The 19,468-nt window shown below is 37.4% G+C and overlaps 1 protein-coding gene across 3 annotated transcripts in view; it reads left to right on the forward strand.

The window, feature by feature from the left end:
• LOC123309738 (ankyrin repeat domain-containing protein SOWAHC) overlaps positions 1-19,468 on the forward strand; it is a 174,537-nt gene that overhangs the window by 20,764 nt on the left and 134,305 nt on the right. For all 3 annotated transcript variants that reach the window (XM_044892984.1, XM_044892978.1, XM_044892994.1), the window contains exons 4-5: positions 9,742-9,777; positions 11,650-11,757. In XM_044892984.1, the coding sequence (XP_044748919.1) occupies positions 9,742-9,777; positions 11,650-11,757 (144 nt within the window). The remainder of the gene's footprint in view (positions 1-9,741; positions 9,778-11,649; positions 11,758-19,468) is intronic.

Below are 19,468 nucleotides of genomic sequence, written 5' to 3' on the forward strand. Positions count from 1 at the left end.
TCCTCTTTATTCACAATTTTTCTGATTGTTAAAACATTCAGCTGAAATATAAGTCTTTTAGATTCAGATGAAACATTATATAAATTCTCTTACATTGAATATGCTCGCTACCGTCTGAGGTATTGTTGATTTTAGAATATCAGGGTACAACTATTTGAATGAGCGGACCTGAATTCTGAATAGCACTTCCTGATAACCTATCTCTTTTTTTCAATCACTTTCGGCATTTTCGTAATGAAAATTGATATTACTTGTGGCAACGGCGTTATGACATTAACGACATTTCATGAGTGCCAACCTTACTTCGTTCTAGTTACAAAAACTTGAGAAAATTATTTCATGGCCAACCGACTGCTAAAATAAATTTGAATGAAGTATACATAACTCGTTTGTCATTCAATACATCAGTAAAATCCCTTTAAGCTTGAAGCTTCCTTAACTGTCATTTTAAGTAGAGTTAAAGGAAGCTTTAAAATTAAAGGGACTTTAGGTTTGATTATGAAGCCGACCGTAACTCTTGAGAGGATTGTGGTTCTGCCGATTCTATCAGGCTCCCACCAAAGCACAAATGATCGATTTCGAAAATATCGTTTTTTTGGGTCAAAAATGAGAAAAGGTTAGACCGCCCTAGAATGACCTATTTACACCTCTGTCTTCAAAGCAGTGTGTTCTATTAGTGTCCTAGGATATGGAGGATGAAGAAGTTGTTTTGTAGATTCCAGAAAACCAAACAGTTCATGATCCGATAGAGAATGGCGTTTCAGAGAGCTCTCCTGAGTGAACTCGAAAATGAAAAATGGAAAAACTTTTAATTTCTCGTAAACAGTGTCAGATAGATGGGAGTTTGGTATGAAAATATTGGTTTTCGAATACGCTTAATCCTTTGCAAGCATTTCCCGAAGCCTATCCCTTTTCGTTTGGATTTCATGGTTGGGATGGCATTTTTCAAAAATTGCAAATTTCAATCTGCGATATCTCCTGTTATATTCCTCCGATCCAATTGAGATCTTCGGTTCCATAATCAGCGTTGACAAGGCTCCCACCGTAGCACATAAACTCGATTTCGATTTCTTGAATCGAAAATGAGCAAGGGGTTTGACCCTTCAGAAATTCTAAATTTCAGTTGAAAGCTTCTCAAGATCGAAAGGTTTAGCCGAGATGGATGAAGTCTTGAGATTTATTACAAGAAGGGTTGCTGTTTTAGAATATGTATCACATTTAAATTTACGATAATTTTCCTAGAAGATACGCTACTCGAAATTTGACCTACGAAATATTCCCAAAAAGTTGGATTCAGTTGAAACTTCCTCAATACCGCCAATACGGTTGCGCCGAACTGGATGAAGTTCTCAGATTTAGTACTAGAGGAGTGGCTCTTTCAAAATATGTGTCACGTTTAAATCTACGATAATTTTCCTGGAAGATACGCTACTCGAAATTTGTCATTCGAAAAATTCCCAAAAAATTGGGTTCAGTTAAAACTTCCTCAAGACCGAACGGTTGTGCCGAAATGGATGAAGTTCTCAGATTTTTTACTAGAGGAATTGCTCTTTCAGAATATGTATCACGTTTAGATCTTCGGTGATTTTGCTGGAAGATAAATCATTCTAAAGATGACCTTCAAAAATTCCCAAAAAGTTGGGTTCAGTTAAAACTTTCTCAAGACCGAACAGTTGTGCCGAAATGGATGAAGTTCTCAGATTTTTTACTAGAGGAATTGCTCTTTCAGAATATGTATCACGTTTAGATCTGCGATGATTTTCCTGGAAGATAAATCTCTCTAAAGATGACCTCAGAAAACTTCCCAAAAAGTTGGGTTCAGTTAAAACTTCCTCAAGACCGAACGGTTGTGCCGAAATTGATGAAATTCTCAGATTTATTTCTAGAAGAGTTGCTCTTTCAGAATATGTATCACGTTTAGATCTACGATAATTTTCCTGCAAGATAAATTACTCTAAAGATTACCCTCGAAAAATTGCCAAAAAGTTGGGTTCAGTTAAAACTTCCTCAAGACCGAACGGTTGTGCCGAAATGGATGAAGTTCTCAGATTTATTACTAGAAGGTTACTCTTTCAGAATATGTATCACGTTTAGATCTACCATGATTTTCCTAAAAGATAAATCACTGTAAAAATGACCTTCAAAAATTCCCAAAAAGTTAGGTTCAGTTAAAACTTTCTCAAGACCGAACGGTTGTGCCGAAATGGATGAAGTTCTCAGATTTTTTACTAGAGGAATTGCTCTTTCAGAATATGTATCACGTTTAGATCTGCGATGATTTTCCTGGAAGATAAATCTCTCTAAAGATGACCTCAGAAAACTTCCCAAAAAGTTGGGTTCAGTTAAAACTTCCTCAAGACCGAACGGTTGTGCCGAAATGGATGAAGTTCTCAGATTTATTTCTAGAAGAGTTGCTCTTTCAGAATATGTATCACGTTTAGATCTACGATAATTTTCCTGCAAGATAAATTACTCTAAAGATTACCCTCGAAAAATTGCCAAAAAGTTGGGTTCAGTTAAAACTTCCTCAAGACCGAACGGTTATGCTGAAGTGGATGAAGTTCTCAGATTTGTTACTAGAGGAGTTGCTCTTTCAGAATATGTATCACGTTCAGATCTACGATGATTTTCCTTGAAGATAAACCTAACACGAAAGTCGAATAATGTAAAAAAAAATTGCAAGTTTCAATCTGCGATATCTCCTGTTATATTAGTCTGATCGAATTGGGATTCCCGGTCATATAATCAGCGTTGCATTGACTTCCATCCTATCACAAAAACTCGATTTCGAAAATCCCGATTTTTTGGGTCAAAAATGAGCAAGAGGTTAGACCCCTTTAAAATTACTCATTTTCTACTCTGGCTGAAAATCAGGATGTTCTATTATTGTCCTAAAATATGGAGTGCATGGAATTTGTTTGAAGATTCTAGAAAGCCAAAGAGCTGATTATTCAGTAGAGAATTGCACTCCAGAGAGCTCTTCGAAGTCAACTCGAAAATGAAAAAATGGAAAAAAATTCGATTTTCGACAGTGTCAGATATTCGGAAGTTTGGTTTGAAAATGCAGGTTTTCGAATACGCTGAATCCATTGCAACCATTTCTGGAAACCTATCCTAGTCGTTTCATAGAGTTTGATCTATAAAATGGTATTTTTAAAATATTGTAAATTTTCGATCTGCGATATCTTCTGTTATATTCCTCCGATCCAATTGAGATCTTCGGTTCTATAATCAGCGTTGCCAAGGCTCCCACCCTTGCACAAAAAATCTCGGTTTTTTGGGAAATCCAATCGTACCACCCCTCAAAGTCCACCTCCATCAATTTCCAGGATAATTCCCGCGACAAACTCGCATAATTAGGCGGTAATAAGAGAACCGGCCTCCAGAAGCTGAAAACTATTACGTTACAGGCGGCACCAGCTCCTCGGTCGCCGAAATAAATCCGTTTTAATTTCTCCGCGTCTTTTTTTTTTCCCTCCACCCAGCCGCCTCATCTTCTCCCGACGACGATCGCGTGTCCCATAAATCGGCAGATAACCGGAATTATGACTGCCACGACACCATAGAAACGGCAATACGATCCTTCTAAATCATACGGTCCTCGTTTTTGGTATCGGATCGCGAGCCGCCTGGGCCGTAAGTCAGAGACGCTGATAGAATCTGTTTGTGAGCATATTAAAGAACGTCAACGGGGTCGCAAATAATACGCGCGGATAGCGGGAATCGTCAATAAGGTTTTTCCTGGTAACCGACCGAGTGGGGGAAGGATATTTGAAGACGAAACGATGCGGTTATGACTCCTTTTGCATTCTTCATTTCATAATGGGAATTTTTCCTCAATTTGGGTTATCACTGCATATGCAAGTTTAAACTGAATAATTATGAGTTTCATTCATGATTTTTTCAAATTCACCGCGGAAACTAGTCAAAATCATCCTTCAAATATGGGGTTTTAAAATTTAAATCGCTTTGTGCGGAGTTTACGATTTGGCAACAGCGCCTACAAGACAATGAAAAGAACAATGTCCGATCAGCTTGTTTATAAAATAACAGCTGTTGATCTACAGGCGCGCACTTACTGGCGAGCTTCAATTGCAACCGGCCATAAAAATCCCATAAAATTTTACGACCTTCCTCGTTCGTCGCAGACTTCATAGACAGCCATCTTCGTCTATCTGATCAAGATAATGCATTTGTTTTCCTTTATTATCGAGACATATTTCAGTCGATGTTGTCAACTTGTGCAATTCCCACAAAACGCTTTAATCTTCAAATACCCATTTTTATTTTTCATTTTTGAGTGCTTGAAATAATTTTCTTGGGAAAAGGTTGAAATGTTTATTTGAAAATGTGACGTTTCAAAGATATTTCATAAAAAATACATCATTTTCCTCTGAAGGAGTATTCACTATTACGCCACTGGGCTAGATACCTCCGGAATATTCAAAAGAAACATATCCTGAACTCTTTCAAGTCTGTCGAAGTGTAGGGTGACCACACACAAGAGGCTCTCCTTCTTATATTACATCTTTATCGAAGAAGATTACACAATAGATGCAAAATGAATGAAGTCTTTGAATAAATGAGAAATTTCGATATATAAGGTGTCCTATGTCAAAAATGAAGTCAAAAAAAAGAAAATTTCTCAAAAACGCCCTGTAACTTGAGAACGAATCAAGAAATCTATGATCTGTTTTCTGATATCTAAGTATTTCGGAAAGAGATCTGGCTCCTTTAAGATTTTTTCTGTACAGGGTATCTCAAATTCGATGCTGATGGCCAGTGAGGGGATCTCGGAAACTGCAATATCTGGAGCTAAACCGACTACACTTTTTCAAAGAAACAAAGAATGGTGTGAACCGTAGTCCCAAAGAATTATTAGCAAAAATTGAGATTTTCACGATTTCGTAAAGTTCTCATAACTTTTTTGTCTCTGAAGTTACATCATTTTGAAACTGGAACCTTCTACAGGCACCTTTTTAGTAAGAATCCATTGACGATCCTAAAATTTTTTTTCTTTTCTAGATTTCCAAATATTTGGTGAACTTTTATTTTCCTTAATGCAAACTTTTGATGAGTTTGTTGTTCTGGAATTGGAAAAAAATCGTTCGTCAGTAGATTCTAAGTATAAAAGTGCCTATAGATAGTCAAGTTTCAGGCCTGCAACTTCAAAGACAAAACAGTTATGGGAACTTTTCGAAATCGTCGAAATCTCAATTTTTGGATCAAAGGATCGTAGGAGACTACAGTTTTCACCATTCTTTGTTTCTCTGAGGAAAAGTTCGGAAATGTGTCATTGGTTTTGCTCTAACTCTTCCAGTTTCCGATATTCCCTTACTGGACATCGAATTTGGGACACTCTGTACATGTCTGCCGGGAAACTACTTCCAAAATGATCTTAGATCACCCTTCATTGGCGTTCGTTGGCCAAATATCTCAACCTAAGAAGAGTAGGAGAGAAATCAATGAAAAACAACCATTATCTGGTGTATTTTTTGCTACCTTACTGGGTATTTGAGGATTGGAACTGAGCAAAAGGCTTTTTATCTTAACCTTTTCCAAACTAATTCCATATCAAAGTATCGTACGCTCCGATACAACCACCACCACCACCCACCAACGTCTTCAAAAGTCTCTTATCTGGTCCAACGGCAGTTATCGTACGTCTACCTCCGATCCGACCCCCTGCCCCCCCTTCATCACCGCCGATGCGGACGTAAACTCTCACGACGGGTCGCCGAGATCCAGGTCTTATCTCCGATGTCCATCTCCATTGTGTCGTACCAATAACATGTAGTAAATTGAAAAGATTATAAAATCAATTGCCCGTACCTCGTACCACGTGGAGGTGGCAGTGTGACAGTCATGCCCCCCGGCGTCACCCCGCCGCCGCCATTAGGCGGACGGTCCAAAGCGGGGATGACGCGCGTTACCGCGTGTCCGCGGGGGGCTAGCCGGTGGTACCTCTGGTCGAACGATGAAGATTCGATTGGTTTTGGTTCGTTAAATCCGGCAGTTGACAGCCTTATCACTTTTTTGGTGACAAATTCAGAGTTTCGATAAACTGCAGTACTGCCTTCACAGTGCTGCAGAAGTATACAGTGTGTACAGAGGGTGGGCAAAATTGGTGATGCCTGAACTACAACTTTTTAACCCAAGGAGATATGGAGGCAAATGAATGTGCCATTCATGTCGTCCTTTTTCGAGAAACTAATAAGCTATCAACTGCATTCCTCTATCTTATTTTGTTTTTGAGTTATTGGCCAAAATCAAAATTTGGGCGATTTCAACCTGTTGGAACAAATCATAATACGCCACTGGATTGCTATAAAAAAAGTGCCTGTATAATGTCTTCATTTCAACATCCTAGCTTAAACAGAAACGGAGATAATGACCACAGTTGAAATTTTAATTTTGATCTACAGGGTGTCCGGGGAGTAACTGTACATACTCATACCAGAGATAGAGTTGGACTAGCTGATTACGGATTGACTATAAAAAATTAATTTCTGGATTTCCCTGAAAAGCTACAGGGTGATTTTCCAACTTCATGGACATACTTAGACCATCATAAAATCCAAACTAATTGACGGCTATTATTGAAACTTAGGAGGTTCTTGACACATGCTAAGGTTGAGTCAGAAAGATATCAATTATTCCATTATTCCAGGGCCGGACTCATTAATCGCCTTTCAAAGTATTCAGGGTAAAAAAAACACTTTGTATTTCGAATTACAAATAATTGATTAGCTTTTTAGAAAGAAGCTAAATTATGCTTCAATTTTTGGTACCGCTCAAAGTTGTCACATCAACAATTATTTTTTTATGAATTTTTTAATTTGGATAAAGTTCGAAAATTGCAATTTATTTACCTGAACAGGACGTAGTCATCTTGTGCAGGTCGAAAATAAATAATAAATTTTCTTAAAAAAGTCACTGAAGGTGAAGAAGACTATAATAATTTGTTGATATACTGGGTGGCCACCCCAGACGCGGATTTCACTTTGAGGGAGTAAATGAAGGTATTTTGAAAAAAAAAAATTAGTGATGTGTATTGGTTGTACAGAAGCATATTTCAAAATTATTCTTATGTATACTGGGTGTTCGACAACAATGATATAGACCAAAGTTACACTTCTTCCAGTGAAGAGAACAGCTGATGAACAGAATAAACAATTGTTGCGATATTTTAAGAAATAATGGCGATATGATTCGAAAGGCTGTATCCAATTTGAAAATTCGGCAAGAAAAATGTATACAAGCTGATGGTTTTCATTTCGAACCACTTTTGAAACATCGTTGACTCAGCAATTCATTCGTTTCTATTTTTATTTTTATTAGGTACTCTTTACTGTATTTTAGTTTTTTTCATTTGTTATTGTTTCGTTATTGAAGTGCTTATTAAATCTCTGAACTTTTTTGTAAATTTTCTACTAATACATTCGCATTTTATATTCAAACATGAAATTTTCAGTTCTCTTCATGGTGAAAAATTCAAATTTTCGAACTTTATCCAAATTCAAAAATTCATAAAAAAATAATTCTTGATGTGACAACTTTGAGTGATGCCGAGAATTGAAGCATAGTTTAGCTTCTTCCTAAAAAACGAATCAATTATTTGTAATTTGAAATACAAAGTGTTTTTTTTGCCCTGAACACTTTAAATGAATATTAATGAGTCCGGCCCTGAAATAATGAAATAATTGATATCTTTCTGACTTGGACTTAGCATGTGTCAATAACCTCCTAAGTTTCAATAATATCCGTCAATAAGTTTGGATTTTATGATGATCTAAGTATTTCCATGAAGTTGGAAAATCACCCTGTAGCTTTCTAGGGAAATCCAGAAATTAATTTTTTATAGTCAATCCGTAACCAGCTAGTCCAACTCTATCTCTGGTAAGAGTATGTACAGTTATTCCCCGGACACCCTGTATAACTCAAAAACAAAAGAAGAGTAATGCAGTTGATGGCATTATTTGTTTCTCGAAAAAAGACGACCGTAATGTGCCAAGCATTTTCCTCTATCTCGTTGGGTTGAAAAAGTTGTAATTCAAGTATCACCAATTTTGCCCACCCTGTACATAAAGTATGGAATAAATTCATTTTCTCGCACTGGGATTTAAACAAAAATGCTGGAACACATTTATCTACTACTATCTAAGAGGGGCTTATTTTAGACATATTACCTTGCCTCTAGCTTCACCCTCTGATCGGGGGTGAGTACTACCCCTAGTTTTTGTAATGGAAAGGGGGGTTGAGTGATACCTCATTTTGAAGGTCTCTCGCTCCAGATTATATTCCTAGAGTTTGAAGTTGCTAGTGTTATCTTTGTTAACATAACAGCTTGTCAAAATCACTAATTTTATTTGTTTTCTCAAGCTGTCATATTCTCGTTTTCTACTCAGCTATAATTTCGAGATGGGGGAGGATAAATAAATTTTTATGTCTATGGAAAGTAAATAATACAACCTTCATCAAACTGATTCGAAGACATGATGATAACTAGGGAAAAAAATAAATAATCATAGGTACATAACTTGTTCTCCAGTTGCACTATGAAGAACATGATCTTTGTGTCAAAAATTCTCTGCTGATTTTGGTGAACGATTATTCTTGATGTCAGAAATCCTTTCAGTATTGAAATTAAGAAAATTCCAAATCCTCCTGTGAACCGGAAGGGTCTTTTGACTAGGTTCTGATTATTTTGGACCTATTTACCTTCAAACAAGTGTTGTCTATCGGAGTTGACCAAAAGAAATTTAGTCTCATCGGGAAATTAACACCAACTATCCAATTGCGATAATCCTGGGTCCTCTGCCAACGTAATCCTTATTCAAAATTAGATGCAATGGGAAATTCTCCTCAATTTGGGTTATCACTGCATATGCAAGTTTAAATTGAATAATTATGAGTTTCATTCATGATTTTTTCAAATGCACCGCGGAAACTATTCAAAATCATCCTTCAAATATGGGGTTTTAAAATTTAAATCGCTTTGTGCGGAGTTTACGATTTGGCAACAGCGCATACAAGACAATGAAAAGAACAATATCCGATCAGCTTGTTTATGAAATAACATCTGTTGATCTACAGGCGCCTACTTACTGGCGAGCTTCAACTGCAACCGGCCATAAAAATCCCATAAAATTGTACGACCTTCCTCGTTCGTCGCAGACTTCATAGACAGCCATCTTTGTCTATCTCATCAAGATAATGCATTTGTTGTCCTTTATAATCAAGGCACATTTCAGTCGATGTTGCCAACTTGTGCAATTGAAATGAAACGCTTTAAATTTTAAATACCCAATTTTATTTTTCATTTTTCAGTGCTTAAACTAATTTTTTTGGGAAAAGGTTGAAATGGTCATTTCAAATAGTGACGTTCCAAAGATATTTCATTAAAAATACATAATTTTCGTCAGAAGGAGTATACATGACAAGATATGAATTTTGTGCGTTACTTTTCATCCAATATTCAGTCCGGATCATCTGGGTTTCTTTATCGAGCCTCATCGAGTCCATTCGCTGTCACCGTAGCATGATTTTTCACCACCCTCGCTCTAGCGCCTTGACAAATTGTACAGGGCGTATAATTTTATCCTTTAATAATTCGAACGTGACTGGCGCGTTTCTCCAGAGTGATGGACGACGCTATAATCGGGTCCGAGATTTTATCTGGACGCTAATTTATATACACACCGATCCTTTCATTCAACGAGCTTTGTTTTCTGTCCGCAGGGAGCCGACGATGATGATGGTGCCTCGGTGATCTCGGTAAGTACACATTTTTCGGTTCATGAATCTTTTCTTCTTATGGTAACACTTCTTTTCTTTCTAAAATGTCAATATAATCCACTTACATCTAACCACCATGAACATGAGGAGAAGATCAGCCTTCAAAAACTTTCAGTTCTACCCTGTATACCATCAAATTCAATTTAAATTCCTGCAGACTCGACATCAGGTGATAAACTAGATGAAATAGGCTACAAATAGACAACAAAATGATCAAAATCGATGCACACCTTATAAAGTTATTTCAAAATGAATTTGGTGAACGAATTTTCATTCCGGTTTTTTTCCAGCAGTGTATCATCTTCAATTAATTGATTGTGTGAACTGTCCAAATCAGATTCTTACCATCTATTAGTTTACTCCTGAATAATTTCATCTATCGGATCCATTATTCGAGTACCTAGAGCTGTCATACTTTTTCCGCGATTGTAATCTCTCTATGCTAGTAGTGTGCTTAATTAAAAAGCCTTAATTGTTTCGCCTTATCTTAATTACAATAGTATATTCGCTTCAACGAAATGGTCCCTAAGACAAATCACCTTTATCAGCATACGTTGCAACGATATTATGTTAATTATTCGTTTATTTATTTGTGCCGTTGTTTTGATTTGTTAGATAGCTTAGGTGCGTATCAAATGGGTTTAACTGTTCTGTCTCGAGGGTTCTCTAGTAGAGTAGATTTCTTAGACTACAATGAGTATGATTTCATTATAATTTCCCCATTTTACCGAAGTATAATACTCAAACTGAAATGAAAATGTCTTCAAAACTTCGATTGAATGGCTCTTTATTCATTCACATCTACATGTTTCGGTAAAAACCATCTTCAGGATGTGAAACTGTAATTGGTAAAAAATAATACAAGGTGATATGTTGCTATGTTTTGACAGCTCAATAACCTGAACACCTCCACTCATCGGCCAATCAAAAATATACAGGTTGAGGCTTTTTTTTCAACAGAAGGTAGGACTGGTCAAAATGAAGCGTTTCACCAAAAATCACCTATGCAAAACTTTCAAAATTACAAAGTTGAAAATGATTACTGAAATAGATCCTGATACGACCCTAGACCGTTTGTTAGCTGAATTATCGCAAAGCAGTGGGAAAAAACTTATCTCCTGACAGAAGAGATTTAGGAGACAAGTGCAAAAAATAGAATAATACTTCAAAATCTCACCAATAAAATTCGTCTAAATTATTCACGAATTTCTTCACAATGGGCATCACAAAATTCTTGTTCGAAAATTCCAACTATCGTCGTAAAAATGGGATGAAATGGGAAAACATCATATCACTTTCTCAACATAACTAACATAAGCACTTTCAAGAAACTGCCCCGATTTTTTACATTTTTTTTCCACCCTAAATTGCACGATACAACAATTATGATTATCTCAAAATTGACCTGATGCATCTAATCCGATGAACTTGGTACTGAACCATTCATTGTCCAGCCATATGTTTATGTTTTGTTTCATTTTTGCGATGCTGGAGTCACCTTCCACAGTCCCGTACTTGAAATTCAATGAAATGTTGTCGAACTTGTTGTATCTCAGCCATCTTGAATATTTTATATAGACAATTTTTGGTTAAACGATTTATTTTGAAGAGTTATACCTTCTGTCAAGCCTCACCTTTGAAAACAGCCTGTATGTACATTATCAGATGTTGATTTAATGTGGAATTATATCTTTCCGAATAATCTGATGGGGAAAAACTTTTCTCTAATAATTAATCAAGGAAGGATTGCAGTGGTCTTCGCATTCTGCGCCTCTTGCTCTTCAAAATGTTACCGAATGAAAAATGAAAGATACGGTGTGTTCGTATTTCCAAGATTTTTTCGATTTTCAGAACTTGGACCCGAAAAAATGCGTAGAATGGTACGTGACTGCGTCCAAGGGTGACTGCCAGGAGCTGTTGAAATTGGCCAAGGATGAACCAAGGCTCGTCAACAAGAAGGTAAGATCTTTCTTTTCCTCATCATGCGTACTTGCCAACTTGTCAACGTTTCCTTCGAGAATGCACGTTGATGGTCGATGCTACTTGTCCTTTGTTCCGATCTAATTGCAATTGTTCGAAGTGCGGTTCCTAATTTGCGGTAATTTAGCGTTATCATGGGTAATGGTAAATTACCGGAAGAATAAATAACGCCACACGCAATTTTCTTGTCGAAAGCCTACGCAATTATATGATAAGAGAATTTCTAAATCAGGTATCACACTACGAAATTTGGTCTCATCGTTTTGCTACGTTCGCCTTGGATGTGACTGAAATATAACTCCTGAATGCGAGGTTAAGGAAAAGATTTGGCAATGACAAATCGACTGTTTCGATTTAGTGGATACTAATGGAGAAACGCGTGTTTTGCTATTTTTTAGATATGGGGTCCTAGTGCATTGGAAATGGGCAGATAATTGGTATCGAAAATTTATAGCGTCATGCATACGATATATCAGAATCTTTCAGTGCTGTATTCAGTTAGATATTCAGGTTTTGTGATTCGGAAATTGCGCTCGTTTCGATGTAGGAAATTGCTATACGAGGATGTATTGATATCTAGTTAGCCTAGACCATTTCCATGCATGAAAAAAATATTGCGTTACTATAGCAACGAACCATTAGAACTCATTAGAAATGTCAGTGTGGAGTTTGAGGTTGAAAAAGTAAACCAGAGTTGATATCCGAAGAACTGAATATTTCATGCGAACGCGTTCATCATATAATTCACGTCAATTTGGGCATGAGAAAAATTGCTGCAAAATGGATACCCAAATGTTTGAATGTTGACCAAAAGCTTGCAAGTGTAGAAGCATCGCGTTCGATCTGTGCTCGATTTGAAAACCATGTAGACTTCTTAAACCGAATTGTTACTATGGATGAGCTTTGGGTACATTTCTACGATCCAGAAACGAAGCAACAATCGATGGAATGGCGACACTCTGGTTCTCCAAGATCTAAGAAGTTTCGTGTCCAAAAATCTGCTGGAAAAGTTCTTGCTACAGTTTTTTGGGATTGCCATGGAGTAATCATGATTGATTTTTCGGATATGGTTAGAACAATAACCGGAGATTACTATTCAACATTACTGACCACTCTACAGGAAAAAATTGAAGTGGAAAAAATGCTATCCAAAGGAGTTTTGTTTTTGCAGGACAACGCCTCTGCACACACAAATCTCATGTTGCCATGAAAAAATTCATAGTTTAGGCTTTGAATTACTAGAACACCCCCCTTATTCACCAGATTTGGCTCCATCCGACTATCATCTTTTTCCTCAAGTGAAAAAAGTTTGAAAGGTCGTAAATTTTCTTCCAACGTGGAGGTAACAAAATCTGTGGAGGTCTGGTTTGCAGATCAAGAAGAAACATTTTTTTAAGGTCTAGAGACGTTGCAGGTTCGCTGTAATAAATGTATCCAATTAAGAGGAGAATATGTTGAGTAATAAAATATTATGACATTGAAATTTTCTTAGGTTCTATAGTAGGCTAAGAATAATATCCCCGTACAAATGAGATGAACTGATAGAGAATTCACAATATTCAAGTTTAATACGGGAGACGTGAATTCAACAAGGCGAACAATGAAAGTACTTATATGAAGAAAAATAAATAGTTTTCCGCTTCGGAAAACTCTGAGAGTTCTGATAGTTCCAGAGTGGGGCTGCTGCGTCGGTCAATCATCGGAGTATGTACCATGGACTTTGCGTATAGTAATACGTTGACGTTTGGTACTAGTCAGGAGCGTAGACAAGAGCAGGGTCGAATGGGGGCTTTTCTCAATTTTCAACAATGCTTGCGAACCCCTGGTAACCCCTGGATGTTTTCATGTATCGTACATACGTCTGCCACTGACTTATTTTTTTCGATATAATTTATATAGTGGTGTTATTATAATAGAATACAACTTTTTGACAAGAATCACCGCTTGATTTTTTCCGCAACTATCTATTTATACCCTGTATTTTTGGCATTTTACAGTCCTGAAATCAAGATATCTTTTAATATCTTTTACAGATCTAAAAACAAAATTATAAGATTTTCACTAGCATGAGTTGTTAAACCACGACACGTGTTTCGCTATCACAGTAGCATCTTCAGGTGGGTGAAGGTCAACCATTTCAGTTATGGATTTTCATCAAGTATCGGCCATATCAATTCAATATCCTTCACAACGTTGAAAATCCTTCCTTCTTCTTCTCATTTTTGTTGTTGTCGGTGTTGAAATCAACAAGGCGATATTTCATCGATCGTCATAATCACGGATTCTATTTCTGATTGCCTCCCAGCCCCCTCGACCGGGGGGGCCGAACTGCGTGGCCTCGTAAATCACGTATAGCTCCTCTTTCTCCATTCCCGATTCGAGAATGGAAGAAGCTACGGCAAATCTGAATATTTATAACCAGTAGTTGGGGCCCAGGGCCCGTACTAAATAGATTTTAATTAGAATCGATAATATATTATCTTAATTACGAGCTTCTCTGGCCCTCGGAACCGTAGGTGGGCGCCACGGTCCCCACCGGCTGATGTATCGCCTTTATTCCGAGCCAAAAACCCAATTTATTCAGCCGGCCGTCGGTCAACTGGTCAACTGGCCCGAGGGTGGCTCTACGAAGGAAAATTTGTAGAATTGGCGTATTCACTCACTGAATTTACGAAGGATTTCTGTTTTCATTGTTCCCACACCTTGTGAACCTTAGGTTAAGAATCGTGAATAAAAAAAATATAACCTTACATAAAATTTCTCCATCTTAACTTCACTACTTGACATGTAGATTTATTTTTTACCGAAATTATTCACCCTGTTCAGATCTAAATATCATGGTTCGATTGAGTTTATAAGGAAAAGTGTATTAATACACTTGAAAGTTTGCAGAATGCAACTTTTCCAATTTGTGCTTAATTTTATACTAAGTTTGTGCTGCTTCCTGCTGTTGAATAGTTCTCTTTATCCATACGGTTTTCAAGATACTCCACGAAAATTATAAAATGAGCCAGCCCGTCGCTTCTGGAGAATAACGGCTGAAATACACTGCGCAAAAAAATTAACGGACATTATGGAAATCTCAAATTTATTCTACAACTGAAGGTGTTCTCAATATTGATTATTTTTATCAGAATTATGCATGCATATGTTATCCACCTTCAACGGTTTTCTCCAATACAGATGTTTTTTCCCAGCAGGAATAAAAAAAGATGATATTATCAGATTTTGAATGTATTGGCTCCATTCTAAAATCAGTTGTTCTCGATCAATTCTAGTGATCATCAATAGTTTTTCTTTCGTTTGATTTTCTACACTCGATCGCTATGCAACGCGAAACACGCAATTTGACCCAAGAGGAATGTGCCAAAGCGGTAGTTTTGCGAGAAGAAGGGTGGACATACACAAGAATTGCAGAAAGGTTTGGAGTTTCCCATACAAGTGTGTCCAGAATGTTGCAGCGATTCAGGGAGACAGGTATGAATGTCCGAAGACCAGGACAGGGTAGACCACGGGTAACAACTGCCATTCAAGAACGTTACTTGAGAGTTTCTTCGTTGAGACAACGGTTTGCAACCGCTCGCCTCCTTCAAATTTAGCTTGAGCAAACTCATGAGGTGCAAATTAGCACTCAGACAATAAGAAATCGCCTCAGAGAATATGATTTAAGGCCTCGTGTCGCGGCAAGAGGCCCAGCTCTTACCCCAGCCCATCGAAGGGCGCGTTTGGATTTTGCGAGAGAGCATATCCATTGGGAAGAGGCCGATTGGGACATTTCCGAGCTCTGTTCCAGAGAACCAAAGAGTATGTTAGAACCGTAACTACTTACGATGATCCGCTTGTGAGATATTGGCTTAAATTTAGATTTGGGCGATGAAAAGTTCACATAACTTACCCATTTGATTTTGAGTTAGAGGTGTGAAACTTGAATCTTCTACTGGCAGGTTTTTACTCATTGGACATCGAATCTGGGACTCCCATATATTGAGTTGCGCCTTTTCCAAGGCCGACTCACAAAACTGCCAAATATTCAACCTTTTGGACATTTTTGCTTGGAAAACCCTTCCTGTATCCACTGTATGATTTGGTGGAACAGGAGACAAACGTCTTCTTGGCATGAGTGATCCATCAATATTGCTTCCATTCCTTCATTTTTTGTCAATTCAAATCGGAATTATGCGTTCAAACGAGAAGAAAACCGATTTAGCAACAAATACAATTGATCGATTTCAGAGAGCAAGCATTTGAACTAAAAAATAATGTGATTAAAACAACTTAAAATACCCCAGTGCTACCTTAAAAACACATTTATAACAGATGTCCCAGATAATCCAACAAAAGTCAAGAATAAAGAAAAATTTATACGTTATCCTCATCAGTTGTTGAGCATTGTGATTGTGCTACATTAGTGCTGACTTGTGCCGTTCAGATTTTCAAGAAAGAATTTCCCTTTTCTCTCAACTGGTGAAAAATTGGTATAGAAAATCATTATACATGGCAACATTTTCGATATTCAGTCAGTACGTTGATTCTTTGACTCTAATATTTCAACAGTAGATTCTTGAGGTCAAAAGAAACACTTTTTTCCTATACCATTTTTTCCGATTCGGCACTGATGAAAAGCAATAGCCATTTTAAGTTTTCATAATGAGCCGTGCCACCACTGGAAAAACAAAATTATTTTCAGAATAACTAGCTTAATTTTTGATACTACACATTTGTGGATCTTTTGAACAGAATTGTATTCAGCCAAAGTACCCAATTTTTGAAATTTCAAAGATACATTTTAATTTTTGAACATTACTCGAAAACGGCGCATTATACGAGAAAATATAAAGAATACTTTTATTTTACAAAACGTTCAAATATTCATTAGATAGCGTCAAACTTAGTTGCAAAAGTAGGGTTCTTTGAATTTTTGGTATTTTTATGGTACGTAATGGTCATAATGAGAAAACTGGAAGACGTGGGTGATATCTTGTGTTCGATAAAGATTGATCAAATGAATGAAAAACCAAGTTCCGAAATTCATTTCATTCGATAAAACCGTTTGTGGGGTAGAACTAAAAATAACATTTTTTTATGGTTTTTCAACAGCCTGTATCTTTTAAACCGAGCCGATTCGGAGAAAATGGTAGAGGAAAAAAGTGTTTCTTTTGACCCCAAGAATCTACCATTGAAATATTTCTACGAGTCAAAGACTCGTCCTGTAAAATAACTCAGATGGCTGCGAAGCAGGTCATTTCTTGCTAGTTCTGACCGTTTGACTAGTTGTCGCGCCACCGGCCGTCCGGTGGATCTTACCCCGTAGGTGAGTATTTGTGTGAGTGTGTGTAATTCATTAGTGGTATGTTTATTTAACCGAGCGCTTTTTGCTCTCCCTTTCGCGGCCAGCCTCGTTCTCCTGCGGTCCAATTAAAAAATATAAACGACCGGAACCCGACTTACCTGCTGGACTTGAATTTCATTCATTTCTTCGCCGGTCCAGCGCGGGAATTAGCCGCCAATATAATGAATCTCGATGTGCGATCTGGATTTTTTCGACTGGGAAAAGGAATCGTAGAAAAGGATCGGGAAATTTTTCGGTGGAATTCAGGCAGTCAGTCTTTGACTGTTACGGATATTTTAGCAGTAGATTCGTGAGGTCAAAAGAAATACTTTTTGCCCCTACCATTTTTTTCGAATCGACTCGGTTTGAAAGATACAGGCTGTTGAAAAACCATAGAAAAATGTTATTTTTATCTCACAAATGGTTTTATCTAATGAAATGAATTTCTGAATATAGTTTTTCATTCATTCTATGAACCTTTTTCGATAACAAGATATCACCCACGTCTCCTAGTTTTCTCATTTTGACCATTACGTACCATAAAAATACCAAAAATTAAAAAACCCAACGCTTGAAACTGAGTTGGACGCTATCTAATGAATTTGAACGTTTGGCAAAATGAAAGAATTCTTCACATTTCCTCGTAATGTTCAAAAATCAAAAAAATATCTGGGTAATACACTGCGCAAAAAAATTAACGCACATTCTGAAAATCCCAATTTTAATGAAAGTTAACTATACATTGACTTTATAACTTATTTTTCATGTTCTTCCGGGAAGGTTTTGAACGAAACAAGACACATTAAATGGGAGAAAAATTCAGGATTTCACCGAATCTTATGTGAAAGAAGAGAAATGAACAATTTTCAAAATACTGAAATGCTGATAAGTGATTTAATACTTGGTATTTCCACCCCTTGCGTTAATTACAGCTCGGCAACGACGGTTCATACTCGAAATGAGTGATCATAAAATGTTCTGATCTAATCCTTCCCAGATTTCTCCGAGTTGGATTCCTAAGTCATTAAGATTAGCTGGATGATTTTCTGAACTTCTCAGCCTTCTATTGAGGTTGTCCCAAACATGTTCAATCGGATTGAGATCTGGACTTCTTGCTGGCCATTCCATTCGAGAGACTTCAACCTATTCAAGGTACTCCTGAACGATGCGCGCACGATGGACTCTGGCATTATCGTCCATAAAAATGAAATTTTCACCAATGTATGAGGCAAATGGCACTACATGCTCTTCAGGAATGTTCCTTATATACTTATCAGCATTCATAGCTCCATTATCAACGACCACTAGGTCTGTGCGAGCAGTCAAAGATATTCCACCCCATACCATAATCGATCCTCCCCCGAAACCAGTAGTATTCAGGAAATTGCACTTAGCATATCTTCCATGTCGACGTCTGTTTAGGTACAAGGGAACGTCGATCACAATGGTACAGGCAGAATCTAGACTCACCTGTGAAGAGAACTCTTTCCCAATCGGCCTCTTCCCAATGGATATGCTCTCTCGCAAAATCAAAACGCGCCGTTCGATGGCTGGGGTAAGAGCTGGGCCTCTTGCCGCGACACGAGGCCTTAAATCATATTCTCTGAGGCGATTTCTTATTGTCTGAGTGCTAATTTGCACCTCATGAGTTTGCTCAAGCTGAATTTGAAGGAGACGAGCGGTTGCAAACCGTTGCCTCAACGAAGAAACTCTCAAGTAACGTTCTTGAATGGCAGTTGTTACCCGTGGTCTACCCTGTCCTGGTCTTCGGACATTCATTCCTGTCTCCCTGAATCGCTGCAACATTCTGGACACACTTGTATGGGAGACACCAAACCTTTCTGCAATTTTTGTGTATGTCCACCCTTCTCGCAAAACTACCGCTTGGGCAAATTCCTCTCGGGTCAAATTGCGTGTTTCGCGTTGCATAGCGATCGAGTGTAGAAAATCAAACGAAAGAAAAACTATTGATCACTAGAATTGATCGAGAACAACTGATTTTAGAATGGAGCCAATACATTCAAAATCTGATAATATCATCTTTTTTATTCCTGCTGGGAAAAAACATCTGTATTGAAGAAAACCGTTGAGAGTGGATAACATATGCATACATAATTCTGATAAAAATAATTATCAATGAGACCACCTTCAGTTGTAGAATAAATTTGAGATTTCCATAATGTGCGTTAATTTTTTTGCGCAGTGCATGAAAAATTGGCTATTTACTATATATTTTATCCTGAAGAAGTCCCAATAGAGGGACCGAAACGTTTCAGAAAGAATGACTTGTTCATAATCCTGTTTCTTGATCGTACTCATTTCATATAAAACCTTGTGACTCGAAGAACAGCCAGGAAGTGA

The sequence above is a fragment of the Coccinella septempunctata genome, chromosome 1 (genome assembly GCF_907165205.1).
Source record: "Coccinella septempunctata chromosome 1, icCocSept1.1, whole genome shotgun sequence".
Classification (NCBI taxonomy): Eukaryota; Metazoa; Arthropoda; class Insecta; order Coleoptera; family Coccinellidae; genus Coccinella; species Coccinella septempunctata.